Source organism: Balaenoptera ricei, chromosome 2, assembly GCF_028023285.1.
Source record: "Balaenoptera ricei isolate mBalRic1 chromosome 2, mBalRic1.hap2, whole genome shotgun sequence".
NCBI lineage: Eukaryota > Metazoa > Chordata > Mammalia > Artiodactyla > Balaenopteridae > Balaenoptera > Balaenoptera ricei.
In genome coordinates this window covers 10565004-10592223 of record NC_082640.1, presented here as the reverse complement: position 1 = coordinate 10592223, position 27220 = coordinate 10565004, and the positions used below count along the sequence as shown (strand labels likewise).

At 36.7% G+C, this 27220-nt stretch overlaps 1 protein-coding gene across 1 annotated transcript in view; it reads left to right on the top strand.

Moving 5' to 3' along the window:
• Positions 1 to 27220, top strand: part of MYO3A (myosin IIIA) — a 184318-nt gene that overhangs the window by 1287 nt on the left and 155811 nt on the right. Inside the window, exons 2-3 of the mRNA XM_059909139.1 lie at positions 10338 to 10522; positions 12916 to 13050. Coding sequence (XP_059765122.1) covers positions 10355 to 10522; positions 12916 to 13050 — 303 coding nt within the window. The 5' untranslated portion in view covers positions 10338 to 10354. The remainder of the gene's footprint in view (positions 1 to 10337; positions 10523 to 12915; positions 13051 to 27220) is intronic.

The following is a 27220-nucleotide window of genomic DNA, read 5'->3' as shown; positions in this document are numbered from 1 at the left end:
ACTCTTCCATTTACCACCATTATGACCTTAAAAACTCAGTCTATTCTTTCCTTCTCTAATATTATTTCTAGGAAATTGTCCATTTAATCTTTTTTTAAGTTTCTTGATATAAAATTGTATCCTTTTATGATCTTTTTAGTCTCTGCTGTAATTTGTTAGTCTTTCATCCTTAGTACTGTCCATCTGTGCTTTCTCTCTTGTTTGGTTTTTTTCTTGATCAGTCTTGATAGAGGCTTGTCTATTTTTAAAAAATTCTGTTTGAAGAACTATTATATTTATCAATCCTCTAATCTGTCTTATTCTTTTTCTGTAATGTCTTTCTTTAATTTCAACTCTTAGCTTCCTTTTTTCTACACTTTTTGCTTTTATTTTGTAATTATATAATTTTTAGCTTTTCTTCCTTTGTAATAGAAAATTTGAGGCTATCTGTTTTCCTCTGTGTACTGTTTCAGCTGTATCCCATACATTTTCATGAGTAGTATTTTTATTATTATTCAGTTCTAAGTCTATTTTAAAATGGTCATTACATTTCCTCTTTGGCTCTTTAATTGCTCCTTTTAAAGTATCCAAGTGTATAGGTTTTTAAAAATTTATCTAATAGTTGTTGATTTCTTAATTACATCGCAGTCATATGTGCTCAGGAAGAGTATTCATTATTAGACACAAGATTTCATGTGTATTCAGGATATCCATTCAATTTTCTTTGTTAATTGTTTAAATTTTATCTATTCTTAAGAACTTTTTTCTCCACTTGATCCAAAAATCACTGGCAAGATGTGTTAAAATCTCCCACTAAAATTGTGACCTTCTCCATTTTTCTTTGTATGTCTTTCAGTTCTTATTTTACGTATTTTGGGCCTCTGTTTTGAGCTTTTCTATTTTCTTGGTAAATTAAGTCTTTGATTATTATGTCGTGATCCTCTTTACCTCTAGTAAATATTTTTCCTTAGAGTACATTTTGTCTGATGTTAATCTAGCCACGTCACTTTCTTTTGTTGAATATTTACATGGTACCATTATTTTATTTCCAGTCTATCTCTGTCTGTAGTTTATGTGAATCTCATGCAAACAGCCAGAAGCTACCGGTTTCTGTCTTTTGACTGGTGAGTTTGGTCCATTTACAATTCTTGTGATTACTGACATATTTATAATTGTTTCCACAGGGCTATTTTATGCTTTCTATTTCTTCTGCATTTTTTATGCTTCCTTTATTCTCTTTTCCTGAGTTTTTTGATTGAATGAGTTTGTTAATATCACTTTTTCTCTTTTAATATTATGCATAGTATTTTGAGGGTCTAGTGTTTAAGTATTTGACATGTATATCTTAAAGTCTAAAGTTATTATTTCTTTTTTTTTTTTTTTTAAGCAAGGCAATGCTTTTTTTTTTTTTAATTTATTTTTTATTTATTTATTTTTGCCTGTGTTGGGTCTTCGTTTCTGTGCGAGGGCTCTCTCTAGTTGTGGCGAGCGGGGGCCACTCCTCATCGCGGTGCGCGGGCCTCTCACTGTCGCGGCCTCTCTTGTTGCGGAGCACAGGCTCCAGACGCGCAGGCTCAGTAGTTGTGGCACACGGGCCCAGTTGCCCCACGGCATGTGGGATCTTCCCAGACCAGGGCTCGAACCCGTGTGCCCTGCATTGGCAGGCAGATTGTCAACCACTGCACCACCAGGGAAGCCCCTAAAGTTATTATTTCTAATTGCCTCTTTAACTATATGAGGAACTTAAGAACATTTTAAATTCTATCACTCTGCTTTTGATTATTATTGTTCATTTTTGTCTATTATTGTTGCTTACAGTCAGTGTAGTTTAGATTTACACACATGTGTAACAATTTATTTACTGTTTTTGGCAATTGAGACCTTCCTTGTGAGACCATTATCATTCTTCAGAGACATCCTTTAGAAGTTCTCTTTCTCAGGGGTCACTGTCGTTAAACTCAGTTTTTTTTTTCTGGTGAAAAATATCTTTAATCTGCCTTTGATCTTGAAGGATACTTTTGTTTGTTCTAGATTAACAGTTATTTTATTTCAGCATTTTGAATATTATACTACTGTTTTCTATTGAAATATCAGCAGTCACTCTAATTGTTTCCTTCTCTATGTAATATATCTTTTCTATTCGGTTGGTTTTAAGAGCTTCTCATTGTCTTTGGTTTTCTGTCATTTCATTGCAGTGTATCTAACTGTGGATTTTCAAAAAAAATTTACTGAGCTTCCTAAATTTGAGTGTTTATACCTTTCACCTGCTTGGGAAAACTTCCAGCCACTGTCTATTGCTTTTTCTCCATTCTCTCCTTCTCAAACTGATTAGATGCCTGTTAGACTGAATCAGTCGGAAAACAGAATTAATACCAAGTAGTTCGACAGAGGGAATTTAATATGGTGCTATGGTCTGAATGTTTGTATCCTCCCCAAATTCATATTTTTAAATCCTAACCGCCAGGGTAATGGTGTTGGGTATGAGGCCTTTGGGAAGTGATTAGGTCACAAGGGCAGAGCCTCATGAATGGGATTAGCATTGTATAAAAGAGACCCCAGAGAGCGAGCGCCTCCCTTCCACCATGTGGGATTACAGCAAAAAGACAGCTGTCTAGAAAGAAAGTGAACACACACCCAACACCACATCTACCAGCACCATGATCTTGGATTTCCTAGCCTCTAGAACTGTGAGAAATAAATGTTTGTTGTTTATAATCCACCCATTTTATATTGTTTTTGCTAGAGCAACCTGAACAGACTAAGACATATGGGGGATTAGTTACAAATGTTTTAGGACAGGGGTCCCCAAGCCCCAGGCTGCACAGCAGGAGGTGAGCGACAGGCTAGTGAGCGAAGCTTTATCTGCCGCTCTCCATCGCTCCCCATCACTTGCATTACTGCCTGAGCCATCCCCGCCCCCATGGAAAAATCGTCTTCCATGAAACCGGTCCCTGGTGCCAAAAAGGTTGGGGACCGCTGTTTTAAGATATCTGAAAGCCAAATGGGACAATGAGGCAAACTAAAAGTTAGCAATAGCAAAAAACTGTTGTCACGCCTCAGGCTCTAGAGTTACAGCAAGGAGATAGTCTTACCAGAATTCAGAAGCTGAGGCCATCTAGAACCATGGCAGGTCTGCTCTACAGGAACAGGGATCGCTGGGGAGATACAGCCACTGATGGAGACACCACAAAACCCAGAGAAAGCAGAGGAGAAATATCCTCCTACCATCCAGTCTCCTGCCTGGCACTCTCACTGACAGCATCTAGCAGGGGAGGAAGCCAGTGGGACAAGGAGTTTGGGAAATACAGTTTTGAGATGTCAGCCCCCAAGATTCAGGACACGGAAGGTCATGCATGGATCTGAGAGCAAGCAGACCATTCTGGTCTCCCTTCCATATCTTTCAATTTGGCTCTCCTGTTTTTCTTTACTTTGTTTCCCTATACTACATACGGAGTAATATTTTTATTGTGGTAAAATGTACATTACATACAGTTTACCCTTTTAACCATTTTAAAATGTGCAGTTCTGTGGCTGTAAGTACATTCATGTTGTTGTACAATGATCACCACCATCCACCTCACAACTTCTTTTATCTTCCCAAACTGAGACTCTACCTGTTAAGTAATAATTCCCATTTCCCTTCCCTGATCTAATAATTCCCATTTCCCTTCCCTGATCTAGCAACCACAATTGTACTTTCCCTGATCTAGCAACCACAACTGTACTTTCTGTCTGTGAATTCGACCATTCTGGGTACTATGTATAAGTGGAATCATACAATATTTGACCTTTTGTGACAGGCTTTTCTTTTCACAACACATAAGGCCTTCTAGGCTTTTCCATGTTGTAGCATGTGTCAGAATTTTCTTCCCTTTTAAGGCTGAATCACATTCTATTATATGTAATACAACATTTTATTTATCCATTCATCCACTGATGGACATGCGGGCTGCTTCCACCTTTTAGCTGTTGTGAGTAATACTGATATGAACATGGATGTACAAATAACTCTTTGAGACCCTCCTTTCAATTATTTTGGATATATACCCAGAAGTAGAATTGCTGGATCATGTGGTAATTCAGTATTTTTCTGAGGAAACACTATGTCATTTTCCACAGCAGTTGCACTATTTTACATTCCCACCAGCAATCACAAGAGTTTCAGTTTCTCCACACCCTGAACAACACTTGTTTTTTGTTATTTGATAATAGCCATGTTAATGGTTGTGAAGTAGTGTCTCTTCATGGTTTTGATTTGCATTTTCCTAAGGATTAGTGATTCCGTATGCTTATTGGCCATTTGTATATATCTTCTTTGGACAAATGTCTGTTCAGGTCCTTTGCCCATTTTTAAAATTAGGTTATTTTGTTGTTGTATTGTAGGCATTCTTTATGTTCTGCATATTAACCCTTTATCGGGTATATGACTTACAAATATTTTCTTCTATCTTGTGGGTTGTCTGTTCACTCTGTTGATGGTGTCTTTTGAGGTACAAGAGTTTTTAATTTTTTATGAAGTCTAATTTATCTATTTTTTCCTCTTACCTGTGCTTTGGTGTCAGATTCAAGAAATCACTGCCAAATTCAGTGTCATGTAGCTTTTCCTATATATTTTCTTCTAATTTTTATGGTTTTAGCTCTTATGTTTAGGTCTTTGACCTATTTTGTGTCAGTTTTTGCATGTGGTGTAGCATGAGGATTCAACTTCATTCTTTTGCATGTGGATTTCCAATTTTCTCAACACAAATTGTTAAAAAGACTGTTATTTCCTCATCGAATGGTCTTGACAGTCTTGTTGAAAATTACTTGACCATATATGTGAGGTTTTATTTCTGGGCTCTCCATTTGATTCCCTTGGTCTATGTGTTTGTCCTTGTGGCAGTAGAACACTGAGTTGATTACTGTAGCTTTGTAATAAGTTTTGAAAGCAGGAAGTGTGAGAGACCTTCAACTATATTCTTCTTTTTCAGTATTGTTTGGGTTATTGGAAGTCCTTTGAGATTCCGTTTGACTTTGGGATGGATTTTTTTCTATTTATGCAAAAAATCTCATTGGGATTTTGATAGGGAGTGCATTGAATCTACAGATTGCTTTGGGCAGTACACATAGACATCTTAACAATATCGTCTTCCAATATATGAACACGACATGTCTTTCCATTTCTTTGTGTCTTCTTTAATTTCTTTCAGCATTCTTTTGTAGTTTTCACTATACAAGTCTCTCACCCTTCTTGGTTAAATTTATTCCTAAGTATTTTTTTTGGTGTTATTATAAATAGAATCACTTTCTTAATTTCTCTTTTGCGTTCATTGTTAAGTGTATAGAAATTCAACTGATCTTTGCATGTTGATTTTGCATCCCATAACTTTCCTGAATTCATGTATTAGTTCTGACAGCCTTTGTGGATTCTTTAGGGTTTTCTACATATAAGATCAAGTCACCTGTGAATAGAGATAATTTTATTCTTCCTTTCCAATTTAGATGCCTTTTATTTCTTTTTAATAAATTTATTTATTTACTTATATTTTATTTTTGGCTGTGTTGGGTCTTCGTTGCTGCGCTTGGGCTTTCTCTAGTTGTGGCGAGCGGGGGCTACTCTTCGTTGCGATCTGCGGGCTACTCTTTGTCGTGATGTGTGGGCTTCTCACTGCAGTGGCTTCTTTTGTTGTAGAGCACGGGCTCTAGGCACACGGGCTTCAGAAGTTGTGGCATGCAGGCTCAGTAGTTGTGGCACACGGGCTTAGTTGCTCCGTGGCATGTGGGATCTTCCCGGACCAGGGCTCGAACCCGTGTCCCCTGCGTTGGCAGGCAGATTCTTTTATTTTATTTTATTTTTAAATTAATTAATTAATTAATTTTTGTCTGTGTTGGGTCTTCGTTTCTGTGTGAGGGCTTTCTCTAGTTGCGGCAAGCGGGAGCCACTCTTCATCGCGGTGCGAGGGCCTCTCACTATCGTGGCATCTCTTGCTGCAGAGCACAGGCTCCAGACGCGCAGGCTCAGTAGTTGTGGCTCACGGGCCTAGTTGCTCCGCGGCACGTGGGATCTTCCCAGACCAGGGCTCGAACCCTTGTCCCCCTGCATTGGCAGGCAGATTCTCAACCACTGCGCCACCAGGGAAGCCCGGAAGGCAGATTCTTAACCACTGCACCACCAGGGAAGTCCCATATTTCTTTTTCTGGATTGCTTGCTCTGGCCAGGACTTCCAGTACTATGTTGGATAGAAATGGCAAAAGTAGGCATTCTTGCCTGGATGATACTTACAGAATATTTCCTGTGTGCCAGTCATGGTTTTAGAGTCTTTGGGATACATCAGTGAACAACCTGGATAAAATTTTAGCCCTCGTGGGGCTTACATTCTAGTAGCATAGAAAAAATAATAAATAAAACATAATAAACAAGAAATAATATAATGTGCCAAAGAGGTAATAAGTGTTATGAAAATAGAACAGGGTGAGGGGGACCAAGAGTTGGGAGGCAGGATGGAGTAGAGGACAGTAGGTTGAGATTTTAAATAGGATGGTTAGGGTAGGTCTTATTGAAAAGTGATGGCTGATGTAAGACTAGGAGGAAGTAAGCCATGAGGCTTCCTGGAGAATGAGCATTCTGGACAGAGGGAAGAGACAGCCCAATGAGAGATCATCCTGTGTATGCTGTGTATTAGAATGAGCCTGCAGGCAGTTTGATTATTTTAGTAAAGAAGAATTAAGTGCAGCTTTACAAAAGCAGTCAGAATAATTGTTGAGATGAGTGTTAAGATCCTGAAGTAAGATACATTTTTATTGTATTATGGTCCTTTCTTCTATCATGAGAAAAACCTCAGTAGCTCAATATATAATAAATCAACTAAAAAAGGTGATTTTTCATTTTAAAATGTAGCTTTGTAAGTACCTTTTCAGAGTTATGGTAAATACATAGATCAAAATACAGTAAATATATATGTCAAAAGTAATTCTTTAGATTACATGATCATATAATTAAAAACAATTATATGTTTTAGTTTTATGAGCTAGAGAATTATTTTTTTTTTATTCTTTGGGTGCTGAAGACTAGAAAAAATATAAACATTGCTATGTAGAATGCAATTTACTGTAATCATTAAATAGTTGTTTACTAACTGTGACATTTTATTTTATTCTTAAAAAATAAACAACTGTGTATTTGAAAAGTATAGTTTAGGAGTCATAAGGCTTGTTTCTATTCTAATTCTTGAAATTCTTTACTGTTTAATTCTGAGGAAGTCTTTTTAGTGTTCTTTTGCCTAAAAGTTTTGTTTTAAATGGGACTTAATTAAGTGTATTCAGTTTCCAAAATGCCTATGCATTTGTTATTTTGTGATTATTGTTTTATATGTAGCAATACACTGCTTTAAATATTTGTCTTACTATGAACTGTTAAAGAGGAAATTCTATTTTAGATAAACTCCTGTTCTTGTTTAATGTCCAGCTCTAGTACTGCTAATTTCTGTATCTTTTCAGATACTTCAGAATTAATTGCTTCTTCACCTGGGCGACCATAGCACTTTATGCCTATCTCTATTACCTATCACTTTTCATAATATAGTTACATATTTATTTACCTATCCACAAGTTACCTATCTTTGTATCCCCAAAACTCTAAAATACTTTGCACACATTTGGTGTTCAGTCGTTTTTAACTGAATTCATATGCCTGTATATTTAAAGACCAACAGTTAATCCCTAATATTAAAACAGCAGAAATTAAAATAGTGTTCAATAACATTGCCACTGAAAAGGCAATATTCCATAAAATGAATGGTTTTCCTGGTTGAAAACTCCTACTTCAGGCATTTAATAAGATTTAATTTGGTCTTTTGGTCTAAATTTTTTTTACCTTATATGGATGGCATAAATGCTTATTTGCATGACTCAAGTAGATAGATGTAAAAAGTAGTTATCTCGTGACTGATTATGAAATCACTAAAGTGGATGATTATTACTGATTACCTCCTACTTGTTTCTTTGCATTTCGGATCAAAAGCACGAATTTCATAAGGATTAAGTGTTGTAAGAACTATTCCTAAGTGTGTTTTTATGTAGTGATGTAATTTTCAGCAGGCATTCATAGCCATTTACTGGATGATGTCCCCTTAAATATAATGAATCAGAATATGATCCTTATTTTGTTTAGATTTTCAAATTCTTTTCAGCTCCTCCTAATCCTTATTTCTCTCTCCCATTTAAAAACTCTTTTGGAAGAACCATATTGATTCACTTATTCAGCAGCTATGTATTTAACATCCACTATATGCCAGGCACAGAGTGAGGCATTGTAAGATTTGTAAGTGAACAAGAGAGATAAGATCTCAGTTCTCAGAATTAACAGATAAACAAATAAACATTTGCCCATTTAGTGAGCATTTACTAATTGTCTGCAATGTGTTAGGCATCATTCTGGGAACTGTGGATACAGCGGTAAAAATAACAAAGTCTGTACCCTCTGTAGCTTACATTTTGATGGAGGAATAAAATATACAGGGAAGACATTTCTAAAAATGTTATATTTGAGCTGAGATATGATGGATGAGATGGAACAGAAGGAAAAGACTGAGGCCAAACAGCAATTACTGATGATAAATAGAATGAACTCCTCGTGTTTGATGCACGTTGGTTTGTAGTTTCTGAGATAAGATTAAGTTTATTAATGCTTCCGTTTTGTCACTTAATTATTAAATGAGGGCGTCGGTTGGGAAGTTTTGTGGGAGGCGATGGACAGCAAAGAGGGAACAATTTGAGGAGAGAGAAATTTGAGGACAGAGATCACTGTGAAATAGTTAATCACCCCAGAGAGAAGAGAATACACAAACCAAGGAAGTGCAGTAGCATTGCTGGGCAGCACTGAGGGTCTACTTGCAAGTTTTTTATCCTGAATTTAAAGTGAAACGATACAGCCTAGTTGTGTGGTTTTCTCTAGCTACAGGCACAGGTGTGAAGAAGATGCATAGTTTAACCAGAGTTGGTTTCTTAACCCCAGGAGACTGGTGGTGGAGAAAGAGAAGAACAAGAGTGCTGAGGGCATTTGCAAGGAAGTTATAATAATTCAAGCTGTAGAATTTATGCTGGGGAAGGAGAAAATGAAGAGGGAATGAAGACTGAAGAGAGCTGACGGATATAAAGAAAGCGAGGAATCAATGGATTGGTGGATTAAATGAGGTTGAAAGTTGTGGTCAGACAAGTGAATTTCATGGGCTAATATTAGTATGTAATATTAACACATTTATTAATAGATGTGTTTCTATGTGTATGCATACACATACAAGCACAACTGCATCAACTTTTTTTTTTTTTTGCATCAACGTTTTAACATCAAAAAGAGGGAGGTTTTGCGCAGATAACTGAAAAATTCTGAGGACCACTACAAGTTCTGGTTTCTCTTTCTGTTCCTTTTTTTTTCCTTTGTAATTTTATAGAAATGGTTGAATGTAATATAAGGGGAACAGGAAAGGCTAAAAGCTTTACTTGGAAGATCTTATCTTAGGTTATATATAAAATCTCTTTAAAAATCACTTGACCTTATTGGTCATATTCTCCTAATTATTTCAGCACTGTGCCAGGTGCTGGGCATACAGTAATACCAGGTCAAGGTGGGTTCAGAGTGGTCTTGGAGTGCAGAGGTGGTCACGCAACCCAAATGGGATGGAGAGTGGTCACATTTGGAGGAAATGACATCTAAGCTAACATCTGAAAAGATAAGTAGTAACAAAGAAACCACAGAAGTGGGAGGGAATAGTGTATATGAAGATCCTCAAGCAAGAAAGAATGACCTGAGGGATCCCGAGTGGCTGGTTTGTAGTGTCTGAGGGAAGAGGTGTTGAGACATGAGGCTAGGAAATTAAGCAAGGGCCATATTTTAAAGGACGTGGTAGTTTATGTGAAAGAAATTTCATCCTAAAAGCAGTGGGGGACCAATCATTGGGTTTTACATAGACCAGTGATATAAAACACTATCATTTTAAAGTGTGGGATTTGCTTTGATGGAGAAGTTGAATTTTATCATCTCTAAGGTTCATTCTAAAATTCTTTGATTCATGAGTATAAAGCAGTAAATCAAAATGATTTAAATATGTGCCTCTTATTTTAATCTGAAAATAATTAGTAGCAATTAAAGTGGAACTGTATTAAACATAGAAAGCTCTGCTTATAAAGCATTATTAAACTCATATTCGTCTGTTTGCAAAAAAGAATTGAAATTAAAATTTTTCCATGACTCTGAGTACATTTGGTTACTGCTGTGTATTTTCCATATTAGTGAAAATATTAGATAATTTCCCATGAGTTTATGTGTGCCATTTAATACCACCAATCAAATGTAGATGAAACTCTGTGCTTTTTCTCTCCAGTGATTTAAACTTTTAAGATGCTTCCATTAATTGGAAAAACAATCATCTTTGATAACTTTCCCGATCCTTCTGATACATGGGAAATCACTGAAACAATCGGCAAAGGAACTTATGGAAAAGTTTTTAAAGTGTTGAATAAGAAAAATGGCCAAAAAGCAGCAGTCAAAATTCTGGATCCGATTCATGTAAGTCACATTGGTTTCTTTTTTTCCTGCTAAATAACTTTAAAAAAAAAAATCTGTATTAAACAGTTAAAAAGTCTCTAGGTATCTTATCTTGATTTATTTATCACAATGTCAGTTACAGTTGGAAGAAAATGTTTAAAGAAAAAAAGTCTACTTGTTAGAGGTTCCTTGTTTATATGCTTAACATTTATAATAAGGTACAATAAATACTTGATACATGAATAAATATATAATGCAAATAAGTATATAAATGATACAACTCTCAACAGCTCAACAGTTGATTTAATATTATTTTAGATTTCAAAGTTTTCTCAGAATACAGATTTATGGGTCTAGAAGTAATCCTAAAATGTCATCTGTACCAGATCTCCTTTTCTTCCTGTGTTTATTTAGGCTTCAGGCAGAATTCCTCTTATGCCAAACCAGAAATATTTTTTAAATTAAATTTCATTCAGAAAAGGGAAGTTAATTTTCAGGTTTACTTAAGTGTTTCCAGAGCAGAAATGATGTTCCTTTATAACCAGAGTGAGGTTCCTTGTGAAAAATTGAATGTCACGGTCAGTCCACATGGCCTCTTTTTCAGCAGTGCCCCAGTGGGCACCTCCTTTGCTTTTTGGGGGAAATCCAGTTGTGATGAGGGAAACTCATCTGTCTTTGCCTTTAAGAGCATGAGGAGATGGATGAGATTCTTCTTTCTGGGAGTGAGAGCTGGACATTTGGGAGCATTTTCAGCTACTGGGACATACGTAGCTCTCCCCTAGCACCTGGGGGAGCCAGAATAAGCTCAGTGATCCCATAATCCCCAAACCTCTACTGAGAGCACCTTCTCCAATTACTCAGCTCTTGCACATGTGATGGGAGTGCTGTGTGATGGAAATGACGTGATGTGTGTGGGGAGGGCATCAGAGAATAGCACTGTGCCCAGGCTTCACGGATGCTGCATGTCTTCATGTTCCCCTGTCAGAAAGTTCTTACCATTCAAACTGAGGGAAGAGAGGCACAAATTAGGCTGTACCAAAGTAACTGTACCTCTGGTCTTTGCAGTTATGGGTCTGTCCTTTGGTCTTCACTGTTAAGGGTTGGGGTCCATGGTGGCGAGAGAAAGGGCTCCAGACTGACCCCAATGTATCGCCCCGTAATCAGTGTCTCTCTCCCATTCCTCTGCTTCTCTATGGACAAGAACAAGTGCCTTGTGAATACATGTAGCCGTTATTCTTTCATAATTTACTCGTGTTTGGTGTACTGCTAACCGTATAAATCATGTCTTGTTCTATTGCTTAAATGAAACATGTAGATTCATAACTACAGTATGAAATGTGTTCTTTGGCTGCTGTTATTCTTGTCACAGTACCTGTGTATTTTCCTAAGAATTCTTTATTTACTCTCGTTCATCATGCCACAAGTCAAATAAAAAAGATTTATAACCAGGAGATTATAATCTTAATAAAATAAATTTAAATGCACCCAGGCATTTTGCAGAGTGGCTTTTTTTTTTTTTTTTTATTAAAAGGGTCTTACTGTTATGGATTTTGAACTAATAATCTTCTCTCCGAGGTGGGGAGGACATGAGCAGTACTAGAAGGCCGTAGACTAGTCCTGGATCTCACACGAACCAGCTCTTGTGACTCTGCCCTGAGCTTTAGTTTCTTCCTCTCAAATTAGAGCTCTGGTCTAAAATTCTTTCCAGCTCTCTGATTCCATGATTCTGTCTTAAAACAGTGTGGACATTAAATGTTACCATAAAATATTAGAAGTCTTTTTCTTATTTATGACTCTGTGAGTTGTTTCATGTATATGTGATTTTCCTAGATACATGACTAAGTGCCTAGTCATGTTTGCATTTTTACTGGTAGGATAACAACCTATTCTACTTCTGGTGAATGGGCCTTTAGCTAACTAAAGGCTGTATGCCATCTTATGTAACTTAACTCTTTCACTTTTTTGGAAGGGTAGGAGTTCATTGCATGTATGACTAGTTTTTGATAGCCTTCGAATATCCTGTACTTCAAAGAAACAAAATGAACCAGCTAAAAGTTTTCATTTCAAATAAATGGCTTTGCCATCGAAGTAAAGTTAACACTACAAAGAAAGGAAAATCATCTGAGGTAGTTCTCCATATACGTTTCTTTCTCATTGCACACAAAAACAGCCTTTTATTTATTCCTTTTCAATGAAATTAACGTAATTAGAGATATATTTGATTAGCAGGAAAATCACAATCTCTCCCCTTAAGTAGTGTAATGAGAAGTTTCAATACATAGTACTGAGTGCAGTAAAAACTATTCTGACCTTGCTTTGACAAAATAAAACTCTACATTTGGTAGTCTAAATTGTTTCTTTGACTTCATTCATGTTTTTCTCACCGTTCTCTCCCCATGACTTTTTGAAACTAGGATATTGATGAAGAGATTGAAGCAGAGTACAACATCTTAAAAGCACTTTCTGACCACCCTAATGTGGTCAGATTCTATGGCATGTACTTTAAGAAGGATAAAATAAATGGAGATAAGCTGTGGCTGGTTCTTGAGGTGAGTGTTTAAACATTATTTTACACGTGGAAATTTGCATTATGGTCTGTTTTTTAAAAATAAATTTATTTATTTTCTTTCTTTATTTTTGGCTGCGTTGGGTCTTTGTTGCTGCACGCAGGCTTTCTCTAGTTGCAGCGAGCGGGGACTACTCTTTGTTGCGGCGCGTGGGCTTCTCATTCCGGTGGCTTCTCTTGTTGCGGAGCACGGGCTCTAGGCGCGCGGGCTTTAGGCATGCAGGCTCAGTAGTTGTGGCTCACGGGCTCTAGAGTGCAGCCTCAGTACTTGTGGCGCACAGGCTTAGCTGCTCCATGGCATGTGGGATCTTCCTGGACCAGGGCTCGAGCTTGTGTCCCCGGCATTGGCAGGCGGATTCTTAACCACTGCGCCACCAGGGAAGCCCCTGCAGTATGGTCTTGGAATGACTTAATGTTTATGTAACATTGACCCCATAAAGCAGTTCTAATATGTTCCTGGCTGGTCACATCCTTTGTAGAATGTTATGCCCAGTTCTGGTCTTGCCATCTTTAGAAACATGGGGAAATGAAAGAAAATTAATTAAAGATTAAAAGAAAATGTTTCACGACTTCCCTGGCGGTCCAGTGGTTAAGACTCCGCCCTTCCACTGCAGGGGGCACGGGTAGATACCTAGTGGGGGAAGTAAGATCCCACACGCTGTGCAGACAAAAAAAAAAAAAAAACAACAATAAAAGAAAATGTTTCCACAATAAAAGACTAAAGAAACCAGGATTATTTTTCTTTCAGAAGAACATGTTATAAAGGGACTTCTTTATAATTTTTATTTATTCATCCATATTTTGTTCAACATAACACGTGACAGAGGCTCAGTGCCAGGTGCTGTGATATGAGAGAAAATTAATGTACCTGAGGCTTCATTAGACAAAAATGGCGAGCTGCTAATTTCTTCTTCTGGCTTCACTGAATGCTAATGACATAAACTACAGAACCAGGTACGGTGGGTCCTCCATATCTGTGCGTTCCACGTAGTTGGATTCAAACAGCGTGATCCATGGATACGGAGGGTCAACTGTATTTACATTTATGGGGAAAAACCTTACTAGAAATGGTGTTGAATATTGAATAAGTTGCCAAAGGGAAATTATAGAGTCTGCCTTTTCAATTTCTGAGAATAGGTTGGGACAATTCTCGCTAATGCAGGAGTACTGGAAGGTGCCCCACTAAGGTAACTGCCAGTCCTAGAAGAATGTAAGAATGTGTTTGTTCTGATTTTCATTGAATATTTTTATTCAAGTTGAAGTAATCATTAACTCCAATAAAATTTATAAAAATTTTTCAAAGCTGCTCTTGTCAAACTCAGGGCTAGTAAAACCTTTGTGTGATCACCTTAACAGCATCTACTTATTGTATTCACATTATTTTATTTTTTTAATTGAAGTATAGTTGATTTATAAATGGAGTTTATTTAATGATTTTATTTATGGAGTAAAGCAAAGTGATTCAGTCGTATATATGTATAGATAGATAGATAGATATACTCTTTTTCATATTCTTTTCCATATGGTTTATCACAGGATATTGAATATAGTTCCCCGTGCTGTGCAGTTGGACCTTGTTGTTTATCCATTCTATATATAATAGTTTGCATCTGCTAATCCCAAACTCCCAATCCATCTCTCCCCTGCACCCCCCTTCCCCTTGACAACCACAAGTTTGTTCTCTGTGTCTTGTATTCACATTATTTCATTAACATTTGATTATTCTGTTTCTTTTTTGGAATGTGCCATTGATTTTCCTGCACAATAATCATTTATAAATTATATTGTCTCCATACTTTATATTTTTTCTATTATGGTTTTTAAACAAATCTACAAGTAGGGATCATTGTAGAAAATACTTGAAACTATAAAAAGAACCACTCTTACCTCTGAACATATTTCCTTCATCTTTTTTTTGTATATTTAAAATGATTGACAATATTATTTATGAAATTAGCGTATTTTTCCAGTTCATATAATTTCAGATAGACTTAATCACTTTTATCTTTTTAAAAATAAATACATTTGGGGCTTCCCTGGTGGCGTAGTGGTTGAGAATCTGCCTGCCAATGCAGGGGACACGGGTTCGAGCCCTGGTCTGGGAAGATCCCACATGCCGCGGAGCAACTGGGCCTGTGAGCCACAACTGCTGAGCCTGAGCGTCTGGAGCCTGTGCTCCGCAACAAGAGAGGCCGCGATAGTGAGAGGCCCGCGCGCCGTGATGAAGAGTGACCCCCACTCGCCGCAACTGGAGAAAGCCCTCGCACAGAAACGAAGACCCAACACAGCCAAAAATAAAAAAAAAATAATAATAAATAAATAATAAATTAAAAAATTTAAAACAAAACCAAAAACATAAAATCTGGAAAAAAGTTGAACACCTATATACCCACTGCAGACTTTACAATTAGTATTTTGAAGAAAAAAAAAAAAAAATAAATAAATACATTCACTTGATTAATAAAAAGCAAGTAGAACCAAAGGGCTTATAATACAGAACAATATTAGTGTAGATCCAGGTTAGTGGTGCCACCCTCTCCTGAGCAGGTAGGTCTGTGCTTCTGCTGTGTTGATCGCTGTACCTGGAAATAGATGGCCGAACTTCTCTACTCTTTCATTTCCTAATCCGTATTCTGAATTTTGGCACAATTTTTTTTTATATAAATTTATTTATTTTATTTATTTATTTTTGGCTGCTTTGGGTCTTCGTTGCTGCATGCAGGCTTTCTCTAGTTGCAGCGCGCGGGCTTCTCATTGCAGTGGCTTCTCTTGCTGCAGAGCATGGGCTCTAGGCATACGGGCTTCAGTAGTTGTGGCATGTGGGCTCTAGAGCTCAGGCTCAGTAGTTGTGGCGCACGGGCTTAGTTGCTCCGCAGCATGTGGGATCTTCCCGGACCAGGGCTCGAACCCATGTCCCCTGCATTGGCAGGCGGATTCCCAACCACTGCGCCACCAGGGAAGCCCTGGCACAATTATTAATTGCACCTCTGGAACCCTGCCAGGTATCTGACCTCTGATATCTCTGTGCTGCTCACCTGGGTGGAATCCACCGTTTCTGGATCGCGTGGCCTCCTCTTTCCCAGGTTACTTCTCTGTTTTGCACATCATGTAGTTATGTGCCTTGCTCCCGTTATCCACGCTACTGATGTCACCAGATCTTGAGTCCATTCAGTTCACTTTTTCTAAGGAACAAAACCCCCATCTGTGTGTGTGTGTGTGTGTGTGGTGCTCAGGCAGGCTCCTGGGTGTTGATATTTTGTATGTGGGGTCAGAGGGTGTCAAGTCTTGATGAGAGACCTCCAAAGGATCGCTTTTTTCTGCCCCTCCTCTTCCACCTCCTCCACTTTCACTCTTACCTTGCCCTGTCTGGGTTAATCTGCTCAGGTGACCTCAAAATAGCCCCCAGCTAGCACTTTAGTTTGTGACTTCCTTTGCATTGCTCAGTTACCACTCAGACATCTGCATGCCATGTGGAAAAATTTTGTTGCGATCTCTTCTCCACTTCTCTCCCTTTTTGTTCTTTTTTCTCTTGTGGTTTTATACTTTTTTATTCCTTTACTAACATTTTAATGGAGATTCACGTGTGAGAGGAAATAAATGTATATGTTTAATCTGCCACCTTTAATTGAACCAGAGTCTTTCAAAATTGTAAAATAGAATTTTCAAGAACCTTCTCAGAATCTGAAACTGTGCATTATTTTATAGAAGTTTAAAAAAATTTTTAAATAACCAGTTGTGTTCTTCAAAGGTAGGCAATTTATTATGATTTCAGAATTATTTTGTATTTCTCAGTTTAGTTCAAGATAGCTTTATAGTTTTAGTTAAATCATGCATTAAAACAAAGCAGAACTTTTACTCATCTCAACATAATTACCTAAGTAATAGAATATAAATTATGAACTTAAACCATTTTGCCTTAAATTAATGGTGAATTTTAAAGAATGTACTTCGTATTTGTGTTTGTATATTTGAGATGCGATGCTCTGCAAATCCTTAATGCAGTCTTGAATAAAATTTTGTATATTTATATCCTTCAGAACATTTTCAGTAATGCATCTTTAATTTTTTTCCATGTTGAATCATTGGAAAATTAGCATTTGAAGATTCAGGTGTTCTGCCTAATGTAGGCCTAAATGGGCAAGGACACAAGGTACAGATCTTTGCCCAGAGTTTAAAAATATTGAATGAGATCAGTCACTGTCTTTTATGCCTAACAAACTCCTATTCTAATTATATTGTCATTTCTCAGTATAATCACTTGGAGTGAGGTGTGAGTTGGAGACTCCTGATCATAGTTAAATGTTCTTTTGAGAGAGCAGAAAAGATTGATTAAAATGCTTTTGGAACATCAGGTACAAGCAAAGTGGCTTCCTGATATAATGAATCAGCAGAGACTTAACAGCTTCTTTGAACTTTGTCCTTATATTATTATCAGTTGGAGGTATTGGAAATATCCCTAAAAGGCTTGAGAAAAAAGAATAAATGGTAGTTTATTAAAATAGTATTTCAGGAATCTGACATATTTGCACTTACAAAGTGGGGGAAAAACATAGAGAAAGCAAGAAGTTGGCAAACTGTATGTAAGATAATTGATTTGCATATGCAAATTAGACTAATTATATATACACATAAGTGGCTAGATGTACAATTACCTGATTTATAAACATGAATGGTGCAGGTGCTGCTTTAGAGGCACTTTCAGAAAATTGGCTTGTGGCATAAATACTTTATTCTACAAAATGACTACTCATTATACCTCTTATCATAATAAAGCGCCAATAAATTATTCTGCATGAGGGTACCAAAAGGATGGCCAAAGAGGGGCTGTGGTGTTACCCAGAGAGTCATGCTAACAAATGCTAGACTTCTGATGTGAATCTACATGAAGAAGGTGTGTCCTGGAGGGGCTGAGCCATCAGTAATATCCCTCATTATCAGCCAGGCATGTGCAGGGGGGCCGTACCAGCTTAGACAAACTCCTGCCCAGAGATTTTTCATCTTGAAAAATCATTTTATTTATATTTCGATCCAGAATTGAAATTCTAAGAAGGGGATTACTTGCTCAGATTTTACTGGGTAGTCTATTTTTTCTATTATTTAGTTGTGATTTTTGAATTATTGCTTTCACTTTGATACAATTTTCCTTCTTCCTGTTTTTTTCTTTCATTGTGTTACACTATACATTTTTGAGCATTAATGATATACAGGCCTCTGTTTAGGAATTATTTCCTTCTAAATTCTCTGTATATTCATTTTCAGAACATACAGAAGAGCACTAGTTGCTAGCTCTCTGAAATTCCAGTTACACATTTGTAATGAAACTACCTGAGAAGGGGTAGAAAGTTTTCTTTTGTGGGAACTGATCTTTTTGGAAAACGTCTATGGGGATTTTTATTGTTACTTAGTATTCTAGGTTTTCCTAATGATGTCAGCATAAAGGGAGAACTGATGTATTTTTTTTTTACTTATGCTTCATTTTGAAATACCATACTTATATTAATTTTTGCTTATTGCTATCCTGTCTCTTGACTGACCTGCTTTGTAAAATGTACATACCTCTTTTGCTCAGTGTTTCCATTAATTCCTAGTATCTGCTGTGGAGGATCAGGAGCAGCATGTGGGTGGGGGGGTCGGGGGAGGTGGTCAGGTTTCTGCCTCTGATTATCACTAAACTGGGAGACTAAAAAACAGAGTCAAAGTTGAGTTAAATCAGTCTGGTATTAAGCATTTGCTACTGATGAGCTCGAAGGGCAAAATTGTAATTTACCCTTTCTTGGTTGGATGAACAGCAGCACCTTAAGTGCTTGAGGAATACAGTCTTCTGTCTCAGAGACTATTTGTCTAGTATGTCCTCAGCCATAATGGCTGTGAAAAGATGGCCTCTGTCATTGTGTGTGTGTGTGTGTGTGTGTGTGCGTGTGTGTGCGCATAAGTGTCTAGGACTAACGTTTATTCATCCAGCCATTTATTAATTCCATAAATATTATCTATTACTTTGGGCCAGGCATTTTGGTAGGTTCTGAGCATTCAGTGGAGAACAAGACAAACTGTCATCCTGGGGCTTAGAGTCTAATGGTGCAGAAAGATGATTTAAAACTAAATAGACAAATTAAATAATTACACATTGTTACTGATACTATGAAGAATATAAATGGGGTGCTAATAAAGAATGAAAAAGAAGACCTTTTAGGTAACATTTTAAGCCTCCACCTGGAAAAAAAAAACAGCAGGACACTTTTGGTACCTTTGTTCTTTAATATATACTCCAGATACTCTGATAAGAATCATCCCCATCTCAAACCCACTGAAGCAGAAACTCCAAGAATGAGTTTTAGGAAACTAGTTTTTTAAACAAGTACTAAGGTGATTCTTATCAAAGGAAAGTTTGGAAAACACTGCCAGAGCTTCTCAAATTTCAGCGTGCATAGAAATAATCTGGGACTTCTGCTTCTGGCCATGACAGTAACTTGCATTATTGCGTGGTTGTACCATAAATAACTAGAAAACTGCATAAAATATATTTTTAAAAACACAACAATTTTCAAACACTGGGAAAGAGACAGCTTAAGACTGTGACATTGAGAAAAGGAAATAAACAAGAGGAACACTACAATTATCCCATCTCTAATCTTGGAGGCAGTTTCCAGACCACGGGCATAAGGAGGACATTCCCAAGGAGATCACAGCTATCTTGCTGAACTGAAAAGATTGGGAAGGCAGAAGTGGCTGGGATTTTCAAAGAAGAGAGAGTTAAGCAGGAAAAACGCTCCAGAAATCTTCATAGGGGTTCCCTTGAGTCTTTTACTGAAAACCAAGCTGGAAATGTATAGGGCAAGATTTCAGGCAGTTGGGCAAAGAACAATTATGAGGGTAAGAATTACTGAAAAGCAGTAATCTGAACAACTGCTGGAGTTTGTGCAGGGTTGAGAGATGCTTGAGTTCTGATCAGCCAAATTGGGGAATCTTTGTTGAACCCCTGAGGCACTTAGTAGAGACCCTCCAGAAAGGTTATGTGTTAAAGGAAGGGCTAGACTCACCCTAGAATAAGAACTTCCCTTGGCCTCCCATAAGAAGTTCAAAAACAGGGCTTGAAATGTTCAGGTTGGTCCACAAGTAGATTAACTGCCTGACAGAACAAAATTCAACATTCATTAAGGGAAGACAACAAGATCTGAATCTGAATTTCAAATGTAAAATTAGTCATGTCCATCATTTAATAAGAAATTATTAGATATGTAAAGAAGCAGGAAAAGGTGACCCATTATCAGAATAAAAATCAGTCAAAAGAATCAGACCCAGGAATAACCAGGATAATGGAATTAGCAGATAAAGACTTTAATACAGCTATTAGCACAGCGTTCAAGGATTTCAAAAGGAAAACATGAACATAATGTTGAAAGAAATGAAAACTATAGAAAAGAGTTGAATGGAGCTTCTAGAATAGAAAAATACAATATCTGTAGTGAAAAATATATAGTATTGAGTTTAACAGCAGCTTAGACATGTGGAAGAAAAGACCAGTGAATTTGAAGACCGGAAAATAGAAGCTGAGCACAGACAGACAAAAAAGGGAAAAAGACCCCTGCGACTTATGGGACATTATCTGGTATTCTAAACTGTGTGTAATTTCAGTCCAAGAGCAGTACAGGGGCGGGGGGGGAGGGTGGGCAGAGATACAGTATTTAAATAAATGATGGCTGAAATTTTTCTGGATTTGGTAAACAGTAAAATGTCACAGATCTAAGAAGCTCAGAATCCCTCTTGTAGGATAAACAAAGAAAACCACAGTAAGATATGTCACAAACAAGATGCTGAACACTAATAATGAAGAGAACATTATAAAAGCACCAAGAGGACATGTAGCGGTCAGAGATAAGCGTGGTCACTGATCTGTCCTCCAGTGCAGTGGAATGGTATATTTAAAACATTGAAAGCCTTTCAACTTAGAAATCTGTATACAGTGAAAATGTTATTCATTAATGAAGGCAAAATAAAGACAGATGTTTTCATCAAAGGAAAAGAATTTACCGTCAGAGATCTGCACCATAAAAATGTAGAATAAAGTTTTCAGGCTGAAGGAAAATGATTTCATATAGAAACTCAGACCTGCAAAAAGAAATGAAGAATATCATCCATGGTAAATATAAAGATAAATAAGAAACTTTGTATTTTATATTTTTTAGTATCTTTAAAAGAAAAAAAATCACTGTTTGAAACCGTAATTATAATTATGTATCGTGGGGTCATTACATGCAGAATTAAAATGTATAACAACAATAGCAAAGGGACAGGAGAGGAAAAATGGAAATGTACGGTCTTAAGGGTCTTACATTACTTATGAAGTGGTATAATATTATTTTAAGGCATATTCTGTTAAGTTAAAGATGCATACTGTAAACGCTAAAGCAACCACTAAAAATAAAATGAAAAAGTACAGTTAATAAGCCTATAGAGGACAAAATGAAATACTACAAATATTAGTTGTGTTCTTAAATGTTACTTCATTTGCTGTACATCCTTACAATTTCCAAAGACTTTAACTCATTGTTTATTTTTATAATTTTCACCAGTTATACGGGGAATGAGTCCACAGAATTCTTCACACTGTCATTCTGGGGAAAAAAATGAATCCTATGAAATCTTTAAGAAAGAAATAATCAGTCTTGTTGACTCATTTATGAGGGTAACATTATACTGACAAAAGAAGACAAAGATATTACAAGAAAAGAAAATACATTCTGACATTTCACATGAACACATTTGGAAAAAATCTTTCTCAAAATATTAACAAATCGAATCCAGTAATATATAAAAATGTTAATATGTTATGACTGAATGGGATTGATCCCAGGAATGCAATTTTATTAAAACATTAAAATAAGTTTGTTAAACATTAAAATTTATTGCATCATAATTCACTGTATTAATGGAATCAAAGAGAAAAAAAATCAATAAAAACGTGTCAAAATTCAACACCCATTTGTGATAAACAATCTCAGCACTCTAGGAATAGATAGAAATTTCACCCAACAGTGCATCTATCCAATTTCTTATAAAGTGTGCAAAAAAAGTTTGGACTCTATGCAAAAGCATATATATAATATGTTTAATATCTTTACTTTGGAGGGAAATTCAAATTAAAACCACAATGAAACTACTAGTACACACCCACTAAAATGACTAAAATTTAAAAGACTTATAATACCCAGTATTGGTGAGGTTGTGGAGCAAGGTGAACTTTTGCACATTGCTTCGTCAGTGTGAAATGGTGCAGTTACTCTGCAATCAATACAGCCGTTTCTTATAACATTACACCCGCAGTTACCAAAAACTTCCCTTGTAGGTGTTTGCTAAAAATTGGTTTCTATAAAAAGACTCAAACGCTTTTATAAAATGAGCAAAGTAAAAACTAGAATGAGTGTTAGAAAATGAGAGTTTCTGCTTTTGTGGCCTCACATGGGATATGGTCAGACTAAGTGAAGGGTCTTAGAGCATTCTTAGGATAAACAAAAAACAATGAAAAACAGCAGAAGTCAGAAATGCCAACTGCAGAAGTCAGTACTTTTCCAGAAATTCGAGTAAAAATCTCACATTTCTCCTAACACGGTGAAGACAATACATTTTGAAAACTTATAAAAGCTCTCTTTGGAAGTGAGTTGTAATGATCTGTTCAGAGAATATCATCCCTTTTGATTTAGGTTATTGGTTTTTTTTTCATGTTTGACTACAGCCTAGGGAGAGAATTCATTTTCACTGTTGCTCTGTTCTTTCATTAGTGTAGCTCTGGCTTAAGAAAATTATACTTCAATTTTGTTCAGTGAAAGAACATTAAGGCCCTGTTATAGCATTGTGCTACGAAGCTACACTTAAGGGTTTTCTGGTCCTCTATTACAAATCCCCCTTTTAACCTATCTTAGTGATTTAAGAATTGCATAGGGTTAATATGATGCAATTCATTCCTCTGGGTGCAGTTCTTTGTAAATGGAAACATAACGGTCATTTTCATTTTTTATGATCTATTGCTTAATTCAACATTTGCATTTCTTTTAATATATTTTAATCCTTCACATTCATTTAAAAACAAACGTACTCCAGTTAATTTTTTTTTACTTTATTCATATATGAAAGGCATTATGTGCTAATTGAACAAAAGTAAATTTCATCTTAGAGCATATTTGAAATGTTGCTAATTCTAAACGAGGATTTAGAATATTCATGGTGATATCTCATCTTGAGCATCTTTAGGAAGAGGTCAACCACAAGTTAACTTGTGGTTTATTGACATTTGGTCCCTATGGTCTGTTTAATAATTTCCATGTTTGTTGTATTTGCCCTCTCCTTTTCTTTTTTCGTTTTAATCTACCTCTTCTTGAAGTTTCATTCAAAAGACCCCTTTCCATTCTGAAAATTAAACTATTCCTGCTTAGGCAGCAGCCAAATAGTAGAAAAATTAGTTTCTAAGAAGACCCTGTAAGGGGTCTGACATAACTTGGAGTAATTTTGTATGCTCCTTCATTGTTAGTTTAGGACCTTTTCGAATATTCTTGATGTTAGCAGCTAGATTTTTAAAAATTAATAGATTTTATTTTTTTGAACAGGTTTAGGTTTATGAAAAAAATGAGTGGAAAGTTCAAAGAGTTTCCATAAATCCCCCTCCACCAAGTTTTCTCTGTTATTAACATCTTGCATTGGTATGGTACATTTGTTACAGTTGATGAGACAATAATGATGCATTATTATTAACTAAAGTCCATAGTTTACATTAGGGTTAATTCTCTGTGTTGTACATTTTACAGATATTTTAAAGACTTTATTTTTTTATCATAGTTTTAGAGTCACAGAAAAATTGAGAGGGAGGTACAGAGATTTCTCATATGTCCCCTGCCCTCACACATGCATAGACTCCCCCATTATCTACATTTCTTATCAGAGTGGTGCATTTGTTACAATTGATGAACCTACATTGACACATCAGTACCATCCAAGGTCCACAGTTTACATTAGGGTTCACTCTTGGTGGTGTACTTTTTATGGATTTTGACAAGTAAATAATGACCTGTATCCACCATTACAATATCATATAGGCTTGTTTCACTGCCTTAAAAAATCCTCTGTGCTCCATCTAGTCATTCTTCCCTTTCTCTTCCCTGAACCCTATTCATCATTGATCTTTTTACAGTATCCATAGTATTGCCTTTTCCAGAATGTCATATAGTTGGAATCATACAGTATGTAGCATTTTCAAATTGCCTTCTTTCACTTAACAATATGCATTTAAGATTCCCCTGTTCCTTGTGTTGGTAACTAGGTTTTAAACTCAATTCAGAGTCATATCTTCTGTTTTCTGGGCACCTTTGAATAATAGAAAAGTGTTCTGTAATAATTGGGCATCCATATATAATCCATACCTAGCACATGTACAAAAATTAACTCAAAATAGATTATAGACCTACCTGTATGTGGAACCTAAAACTATAAAACTTCCTGAAGGAATTATAGAAGAAAAATTTTTTGACCTTGGATTAGGCAAACATTTTCTTGATATGACATAAAAAACACTTTCTGTAAAATTTTTAACATGATAAATATAGAACTTCTGCTTTTCAAAAGACACTTAAAATAAAAGGTCAAGCCACAAACTGGGAGAAAGGACTTGTATCCAACATATATAAAGAACTCTCAAAACTCAATAATAAAAAAAACAATAAAAAATGAACCAAAAATTTGAACACTTCACCAAAGAAAATAAATGGATAGCAAATACATACATGAAAAGATGGTCAATGTAATTAGTCATTAGACAAACTCAAATCAAAATCACTTGAGATCCATTTAGAATAGCTTTTTAAAAAGTCACAATGTCAACTGCTGACGAGGATGTGGAACAACTGGAACTCTCGTTCACTGCTAGTGGGAATGCAGAATGGTACAGCCACTTTGCGAAATAGTTTAGCAAATACCTAGAAGGTCAAACATATGACCGATAGGACCCAACAATTCCCAAGAGGAATGAAAACCATATTCACGGAAAAGCCTATTATGCAAATGTTTACAGTGGTTTTGCTCATAATTGCCAAAAACTGGAAACAACTCAAAGGTCTTTCAATTAATGAATGGATAAACAAACAGTGGTTTATCTATTCAGTGGAATACTCAGCATTAAAGAGGAATGACTAACATTAAAATAGCATTAAAGAAGGAATGTACAGCAACAAAGATGAATCTCAGATTCATTGTGCCAAATCAAAGGAGCTAGACTTAATGGGCTACACACCTTATGACTCAATCCCCATGACATTCCTGCGAAGACAAAATTATAGGGACAGAATAGAGATTAGTGCTTGCCAGGGGCTGGGGGAGAGGTTTGACTACAAAGAGACAGGAGGGTAGATTTTTGTGTGATGGATTTGTTCTTTATCTTGACTGTTGTGGTTACATGACTAATATATTTGTCAATACTCAGAATTGTATGCTAAATTGGGTGAATTTTATTGTATGTAAATTATGCCTCAATATACCTCACTTTAAAAAAAAACTAAAGTGTATATCACAAAGAATCCTGTATTCTCAACTTTACTACTTGGGGAAAATAACTATTGCAAAGAAATATTGATACCGGAAAGTGGTATTTGAACTTAGTGCAAGCTCTATGATCGCATTAGTTCTTTTTTCAATTTTTATTTTATTTCCTGCACATTTTAAAAAATAAATTTATTTATTTATTTTTTATTTAATTAATAAATTTATTTTTGGCTGCGTTGGGTCTTCGTTGCTGCACGTGGGCTTTCTCTAGTTGCGGTGAGCAGGGGCTACTCTTCATTGCGGTGAGCAGGGGCTACTCTTCATTGCAGTGCGCGGGCTTCTCATTGCGGTGGCTTCTCTTGTTGCAGAGCACAGGCTCTAGGCACGAGGGCTCAGTAGTTGTGGCTCACGGGCTCTAGAGCGCAGGCTCAGTAGTTGTGGCACACAGGCCCAGTTGCTCCGTGGCATGGGGGATCTTCCCGGACCAGGGCTCGAACCCGTGTCCTCTGCATTGGCAGGTGGATACTTAACCACTGCCCCACCAGGGAAGCCTCGTCCTGCACATTTCTTTATGGCTCCTTTATTCCCCCTGTTAAGATTCTAGCTGTTTACTCTTGAATTAACGTAATAGTCAATCACAGAAGATGTAGCAAAGGGGCCACACTTTGGAGACATAGGAAAAGCCATTCAGTCACCCTGCAATGAATTTTGGAAATTTAAAAACTGGTCCTAAAACTTGGTTCTTTTAAATAAGTGCTCTGCAATTTAAAGGACTCAATTTCTTTTCAGTCAATTTTGAGTAATTTTGTGAACCAATCTTGCTGGGCCACAGAGGAGGCAATGTGACCCTGTATTCTGCTGTCAGGACGGCACACTCTTCTTATCCAGTTAAAAGGTGTTCCCTTTTCTGCAGAAGAAAATGCTGGTTTGGGAATGCTAGGGCTGCACCGATTCCTGTAGAAGATGAAAGTTTTCTTTGAATGTAGAAAGACACCAGTTATAAAAGGGGTTGCATCTAAGTGTTCATTTGTGAGTTCGTGTTTAGATTTTAAACACACTTACAAAAACAATATTACACATGATGGCTAGATCGACCAGCCAGCCCAGACCTCCTTTTGGGGGATCATGACATGTCATGATTAAATGTAAGGCTGGACTCTAAAGTCAGGCTGTCCAAGTTGAGGTCTTAGCTCTGTCACTACGGTGTGATCTTTTCCAAGTTACCTTAGCACTTTGTGCCTCACTTTCCCAATCCTTAGTATGGAGATGCTAATAATTCCTACTTCACAGAGTGGTGAGATACACAGATAATGCATGTAAGTGGATTAGAAATGTGCTAGCTTAAAGAATGTGCCCAACACAGCTGTTATTATCTAATCTATAATGTATCAGAAGTGTTCAGGCATCCAATAAAATCTAATCACTGTGTTAGAAAAAAGTTTGAGAGAAAATGTGTTCAGTATTTTAGATGAGGGTGTCAGGAATCCACTTCCTCTCACCTTTGTTCTCTACCTCCATTTAGGTCAGTAGAGTCAGGGAAATGCCAGACTCTTAGTTTGCAGGCACTGAGGTGTCAGAGGAGGCCCCATAGTTCAGGGTAAGGGCAAGGAGGCCATGGACCAGAGCCCTGG